This window comes from Oryzias latipes, chromosome 19 (genome assembly GCF_053564925.1).
Source record: "Oryzias latipes strain Hd-rR chromosome 19, Olatipes_Hd-rR_3.1".
NCBI classification, from domain to species: domain Eukaryota; kingdom Metazoa; phylum Chordata; class Actinopteri; order Beloniformes; family Adrianichthyidae; genus Oryzias; species Oryzias latipes.
This window is the reverse complement of record NC_136255.1, coordinates 18,508,784-18,516,104: the sequence shown is the minus strand read 5'-3', so window position 1 is coordinate 18,516,104 and position 7,321 is coordinate 18,508,784. Positions and strand designations below refer to the sequence as shown.

Sequence of the window (7,321 nt, the reverse complement as noted above, 5' to 3'; positions counted from 1 at the left end):
AAGAAATGTCGTAATATGGTTTTATGCCAAAGTGATACCTTAAATCAGATCTTGGATCAGATATTGACAGGTTTGCTACGTTTCTAATATATTATTTGTCAAATTATTTCATCAGTTCTGGTGGTTATGCTTCTTTGAGGACAGGTGAATGTGTTAGAAGATCACAAATTTCTCACCAAGTCAGATTTTGCTGAAATTTCATAGACTTTATTGTTCAAATGATCAAGAATCCAGACTTGGTTGTTTTGAACCTTGCAGCTGCTTTTTGAGACTCTCGTCCAGAAGCACCAGACTCTGCACAGCTAAACTACGACAGTCTGCATCAGGATCGCTCTCAGCTACATCTGCAATGACAATAGCGGCGAGATAAAAGTCATTATTCATGGTCAAGAAAATGAACTAATATTCTGTAGAAAAAAATTAGCCTATGCCCATGAAACAGGTCAATTACTTTCAAGTCACTTCTGGAAAATTAAGAAAAACAAGTTACTGAAAATAAACCCCAGCTGTTCACATCAGAAACAGCTATATAATACAGGAAATCCTGGTTCCTCATTGACTTCTCAGAAACGCTCAGTCCAGCTGTGCGAGTGTACCACACGTGTCCGTACATAGGAGAATGAAAGTGTATTACTGCGGCGATATGATTGTGTAGTTTTTTTTTTCTTTTAACACAATACTGGCTTCTGCATCACGCTCCACAACAATGGCTGTCGTTTCCCTTAGGAGGTGAACTGAATTGGCGATTGGAGTTGAACTAAAACTGCACAGTGAACATTGCTGGCTGAGTAACTATGCTGCACACAGGTCGTTCCCTCGTCTCCTATGCTCTTAATGGCTTCAACTTTTACATTTAAATTTTTGTAAAAGAAACATCAACTCTGTCTACAGACAGATCTCACAATGTGTTTGTAGCTTTGAAAGTTTGCTTATTTTTTTTTACCTGCAAGCCAAGTCCTGGTCTCAAACAGCTGGTCACTGAGGTCTACCAATAGGCTATGACTAGGCATGCTCAGGAATACTGAACAGACAGCAAAAAGGATCCCTCGTCTCACCATCCTTTACCAGAAAAAGAAAAACAAATCTGATTAGAAACCTAAAAAGCATTGCTAATCACTTCCTAAGTAAATTTTAACAAACAAAATGTCCTTTTTATTTCACAGTAATGCATGGAGAAAGAATCTGCACAAAAGAGAGGGATGAATCAGACGTACTGGTCTGTGTGGTAGCGGACCGTCCAAATGAAGTCTAGTAAAGCACAACCCATTTGTGCAGCAATCTGTGAGAGGAAAAACAAATCCTAAACATAAATACTTCTTTCATTGCAAAACATAATATCATAGATATTTATTTTTCTAATGTAATTCAATTTAACGGGACTTCAGCTATAAAATATAAATCTAACAGGTGGGCATAAAAATAGTCAATAATGAGACATATTTTACAATAGGATGATTAACTACATGACAATTGAGTCCTAAAGAAGCAATTCATTTTCATTGTTAAATTGGTAGAAAGAGTCCCTACATTTATAAGAGAAGAAGACATTCACAAAATGTATATTCTGCAGAGAAATATCAATCTTCCAACACATTCTGTACTAAAAACATCAGAACTGGAATGAAATAGTGTGTTAGATTACCGGTGCATTAACAGCTAGGTGCATAAAAATGCCCAGGGTGTGGATCAACCTGCCCAGTACCAAGTGGTCGCTTCCCAGGAGGTCAAAGGTCACCTGAGGTCTGCACGAAAAATGCTACCATCTTATTTGATTGTTACAGCACATAAAAACTGTGTTTTAACATTTTCTGCACAAATGAAATACCTACTTGTCATAATTTCTCAGCAGGGGAAAAAAGAAGTATCCAGCAACGGCAGCGTAACGGCTGCGGGTGCCCTTGGGTGCAGGTTGGGAAGCACCCTGCAGCAACAGGACAAACATGAAATGATGACCTTCAGGGTGAGCATTAGTTTGAACAAAGAAAAGTTCATTCATTTATTCATTCGTCTTCTAAGCCGTTTTGTCCCTTTCTGGGCTGCTGGAGTCTATATTGGCTACTTGGGGACATCCTGGACAGGTCGCCAGTCTGTCGCAGGACCACAATCACACACCCATGCACTCTCACATTCACACCTAGGGACAATTTAGAGTAACCAATGAACCTATGAAGCATGTTTTTTGGACAGTGGGAGGAAGTCGGACAAAAGTTGATTTCTTTAAGCACCTTTGAGATGTATTTTGTTTTGCTTTGGATTCGTTTTTCCACAACTTGTCTCCAATGAACAGGGTTGTCACCTGGATAAGGACTTATTTCAGTGGATGGCACAGAGTTTACAAGCGGAGTTTTGTCACCAGCAACTGGTTTAGAAAGCTCTTGGGCTGCTAAGGCAAGGACCTATAAAAAAGCAAATAATATGTCCTTGTGTGATAATAAGACAGGACATAAACGCTTTGAAATGTGGTAACGCTATTACACTCACCTCTAAAATGTCAAGTCGCTGCCGAAGACTGTAGTTCAAGGAGTAAAACTCACTTGTCAGATACTGAGTAACCTTAAACACAACAACAAAGTTGGAAATTTTCTTTGTAAATATAGTTTTTAGTATTGAAATTTGTGGTTAAAGATTTTGCTGATTATAAAAGGAATTTACAGGTAGGCAGTCGGTGACTGTGAGAGCCACCATCGTTGCCTGTCTGAGGTTCAGGAAGCCATCGATGCTGTATTTGTCCTCCATGTGAAGAAGCACTTTGGTCATCTGGACACTGATCTGAAAATGTTAAAGGATTGTGAGCTACGATACCGACAGAGAAATCCTTCAAAGCGGCCTTCTGGATGAAATGCTGCGATACCTCCTTCGCTGCAAAGCTGTTTTTCCGCACCAAACCTTCAGCCGCTATTAAACTGAGCTCCACACGTTCTGGGTCCGCAGATGACAATAAAACTAAAAAAAAAGAACATTTTAATCCAACTGAGATCAAATAATAGCATTCCATAAACATAAACATCAGAGCAATGGCCACATACTTTCCAGACAGTCCCGGAGGTAGCGCGGTTGGGAAGCCTTAGACATCTTTACATCTTCTGACATGTCATATGGGGTTAAGTCATCATCACTGGGATCATCCCAGAGAACAATGGTTAACATCTCTTCTTGACATATAAACTTACAGCAGACAATAATAAGTTTTTCCATTTATTTGCTCTAAAAATGCTTGGGAAGACTCACCTGTCAAGTTCTGAGTCTGGATCAGTTTTTAATTTAGGTTGTGATGATTCTTTCTGAGGAGATGGATCTGATTCCTCTGAAGAACAAACTCTGTTGATGACAAATACAAACAGACTTAAAACATTCTGGTTTGATCGGAATATAAAAACAGGAAACATATTCAGCACAGAACAAGTTCTAATATTCTGTTAGAAAACCGCACCCAATTCCAGGCTCGGGTTCCGACTCTTCGCACGGGTCGGGATTCATAAGAAACAGCAACTCACGGGTTTCTTCATCCTGCTCATACTGAAACACAACAACAAAAATTCTTATTGTAAACAGAATTATTTTTATGATATGAAGTGTTTAAACTGATCACACCTCAAATTTGAGTTTGATTCCACCGAAGTCCATACGGGAGCTCAGACACTCTCCCACCACCATGCCCATGTTTCTGATCCGCACCACACTGCTGTCCAGGTGGCTCTGCATGCCGCCCAGCATGCACTGGAGTAACTCTAAGAGAGAGAGGACAGCGTTTCACTAAACAGAACATAAACATTGTGTACTTGTAGATCCACCAGAAGGAAAATATACACAGTTCTGTACGTCTTTGCCAAAGCAAAAACATGGCTGAATGACAAGATTAAGGACACCATCTGATTAAAAAAAAAGGTGTTTTACGTGTTTTTAGCATTCTCTTGATGCATTTTTCTGATTATGCAGGACATATATAAAGAAACCTAAGCTTAAAATGTCATTTCTGTGTATTTTTTTTAATTTATTTTGTAGTGAATTAGGAGCAGACGCAAAAATGGCATTAGAAAAAGACTGTATTTGTAAGGCAGAAAATACGCTGGGTGGGACACAAGCTCCCTGATCTGGTCCATTCCGATCACTTGAAGACAACTAGATCCATGTACGTCTTCTTTTTTCCTCGTCCAAGCTGGTATCTGGTTTGAAAGTAGATGTCTGGACAGCTCCGACATTGCTCTCAATTTTTGTAAGATGTGAGGGGCTGTAAGCTAGCGGTAGAGTGTGTAAACACATGGGCAACAGGGAGAAGGGGGTTGCTACACTCCAACATCCACTCAGAGGTGAATTTCTAATAAACAACTACTGCTCTGCAGAAACTATGTCCCAGAAAAGGACAAAGGTTTTTAAAAATTTGGCTAAAAACAGCATAATCATTATTAAAAGACCACTGGGAACACTTTTAAAATAGATCAAACGATGATTTTCAGTGTAGACACTCAGATAATTCAAAGCAGCAGAAGTTTAAGCTAGGAAAAAAATGTGGGAACTGTTGGAGCTTTACATATAAACTCTCATTTTCAAGAAATTGTTTTTTTTAACAACGTTTAGGCAGGTTTTTAAAGTACCGGTACTATAAGAATATTAGTCTCTCTGATCGTATTCTTTACCTGAGCGGAGGTCCTGCAGCTCAGAATCCTTCAGCAGACTCACACTCAGCAGTAAAGCTTTACTGACATAGAACTGCTGCTCTACAGGAGTGTGCTTTATCGCACTGGGGTTTGCCCAGGCCTGTGACAAGGACCGCAGCACCTGATAACACGCAAACATACACACGTCAAAACCATGAATGATACATACAGGTCACTTACCTCACACAGTTGAATCCACAAACCTGGATGAGTAGTGGTCTTCGGTCCCTGTCTGCTGCGAGGTAACTGAGAATAGTTCTCAACACTTGGGTCTGTGAAATGAAAATAAAAAAAGATGTAGCAAATGATACAAGCATGAGTCACTGCAACTAAACCTTATTTTACCTTGTATTTATATTGTAGTAACAAAACTTTATGCGTAATGACGAACTGAGCCGTTTTATTTGTTAGGACCAGATTTCCAATAATCCTACCCAAAGCGTCAGGTCTGGGAATACAGAAAGATCCCTGCTTCAATAAAAAAGGATGGAAAAAAAAAGCTTATCTACATGTTTTCTTTTTGCAAATCAAGCTTTACCCATGGACGGCCTGCACCAGCCCAGTAAGCACACTCTCCATCCATCGCTGAGGAACGTTCTCCAGGAGCTTCCAGCAAACTCTCTGCCACACCATGTCGTTGAACGTGCAGGCAGAAAGATGAGGCGCCATGCTCGCCATGATGGCATCTATACAAAGAAAAGAGTCCTTAAAAGAGCACACTAACAGGGATCCTGTTATTGTGTAAACGATAAAAGTGTAACACTGAATCAGAAAAGTCTGAGTTTTAAAATACATTTAAATGTGTTTTTTTATCAAATGTTATATTTGTTTTTGTTTATGCACAAGGAGTTAAATGTAAAGATCTTATATTGGCAAGTAAAACAAAATTTATTTTCTACTTTAAGTATTAATAATTCATAAAAAAAACTAACAAAAGTAAAACTACATCACTATGAGACATGAAGCCAAACAATAGACTGAAAAAAGTGTCACTATGATAAAATACTGTTAAACTCACCACTGTGGCCCTGGATACAAACTTTTCCAAAGGTTTGAGCCACAAACATCAATGAACAGTTTGTGCCATCTGCAAATGACATAACAAAGATTAAGTAAGAATAAACACAAATAGAAACACATTATGACAGGAAACTGAACTGTGTAACCTCTGAGTGCTTGACAGGTCCGCTCCAGAGCAGTGAGCATCTCTTTGGCGAGCAGTGGGTAATACTGCTGAGGGGAAAAGAGCGGTCTGTTGTTTGGGTGTAGTTTATTGGCTGTCAGGTCAGGGAGCGCGCAGATACGGCTTAACAGAGTCTCTCTGAGCTGGGCAGAGTCTGATAAAGAAGTCTGCAGACAGTAGGACCACAGCAGGTCAGCAAGGCGGCCGCTCTGAAGAAACCTCTCAGTGATGTTGACAATGCGGTCCAAACTTCCAGAAGGTCTGGGTGGGTTATAAAGATCAGTGTGAAACAGAGCATGAATTAGCATGTCTTATATTTATCAATCAGCCATACCCACCTGAGCTCTCCTATCGCTTCCATCAACACAAGCAGGGTCTGTTCTGGAGGGCCTTTAAGAAACAGGCTGTCCCATAATTCTGCGCGCTGTCCACCTGAAAGCTTTTTTAGCCAGTCTGCTTGGATGTTGCTCACAAGAAACTGGAGAGTCCGAGTGTAGTGAGCTTTATTAAACTCTGACCTCTGAGCAGAGGTGACCGTGGTCCCTGGTCCATCATTCACAAAGGAGAGGAGCGTCTGAAGAGCGGCGATTATGTCTTTTTCATCCGTGGATGAAGCGAGTGTCCGGAAATTCTGGGCCACCGTTAGTCGAACATCAGCATTTGCCAAATCTGACGCCATGCTTTAAAAAAACAGTGCCTAGCATGCCTTTATACCTGGTGGTAAGAGTAGACTAATTATATTTTTGGAATTCTTTCTTCATTCATTCATTCTTTGAGGCTCACACAGTAGTCACACTGACGGTCCCACGTAAAGAAAATGCTTCAATTGCTAATCTGCATAAACATAAAAATGTGGTTTTAAAACAAATATTTAAATCCTAACTTATTTTATGATCAATGAATACAATTTGCATATATCGGTGAAATTTGAGGATTAAATTTAAAGTTTGCATCAAAATACGACAGCTGAACCGCGCAGTTCCGTTGTGTCCTTCATCAAAATACTTCCGTGTTAAGCACCAACACAAGGTTTGTTCCGGGCATGTTCATAAAGGCCCTAGGCGGAAATTAAATGTAAATATAAACTTACGCTATATATAATATAAATATGATATACACTTAAATGTAAATCTATAACGAGGGAAGACTATTGAATCAAGTCCAAGCCGACAAATATATACATCAAAATCCATGAAAATCTCGACGCGCACTTGTTGGTTGGATTTATTTTCTACATCCACGTAATAAAAGTAACAACGCAGAAAAAAAATGTTAGATGTGAATTCAAAGGAAATCTACACCCTTAAACACAAAACAACAAAAGGAAGAAAATGTACTGGGTAATTCACGATAATGAGACATTAAAAGACTAGTGGTCATTACCTAAATCAATGGCACAATAAATAAAAATTAAATGAAGATTAAGTTGAACGAACGGTTCACAGTCCTACTTTAGTCAATTGCCTTTCATAAAAAAAAACAA

General features: G+C 39.4%; 1 protein-coding gene across 1 annotated transcript; it reads right to left on the bottom strand.

The window, feature by feature from the left end:
- Positions 1–185: 185 nt before the first annotated feature.
- Positions 186–6,860, bottom strand: telo2 (TEL2, telomere maintenance 2, homolog (S. cerevisiae)). Its single transcript, XM_004080522.5, has 20 exons — positions 6,177–6,860; positions 5,822–6,099; positions 5,674–5,742; positions 5,194–5,341; positions 5,001–5,103; positions 4,859–4,927; positions 4,635–4,776; positions 3,592–3,728; positions 3,431–3,516; positions 3,229–3,318; positions 3,027–3,115; positions 2,852–2,943; positions 2,653–2,769; positions 2,482–2,553; positions 2,226–2,396; positions 1,830–1,921; positions 1,643–1,742; positions 1,215–1,279; positions 944–1,059; positions 186–344 (listed from the first exon to the last, which is right to left on the bottom strand). The coding sequence occupies exons 1-20, from the start codon at positions 6,515–6,517 to the stop codon at positions 223–225; spliced, it is 2,499 nt and encodes an 832-aa protein (XP_004080570.1). The 5' UTR covers positions 6,518–6,860; the 3' UTR covers positions 186–222.
- Positions 6,861–7,321: the final 461 nt, after the last annotated feature.

What these genes read in the sequence shown, in the direction of transcription:
- telo2 (XM_004080522.5), bottom strand. Translation starts at nt 6,517, where the DNA reads ATGGCGTCAGATTTGGCAAATGCTGATGTTCGACTAACGGTGGCCCAG. An exon ending in CCTCCGGGACTGTCTGGAAA is followed by an intron (nt 2,944 to 3,026) that starts GTATGTGGCCAT and finishes CTTTTTTTTTAG; the next exon opens with TTTTATTGTCATCTGCGGAC. An exon ending in CAGTCACCGACTGCCTACCT is followed by an intron (nt 2,554 to 2,652) that starts GTAAATTCCTTT and finishes GTTGTGTTTAAG; the next exon opens with GTTACTCAGTATCTGACAAG.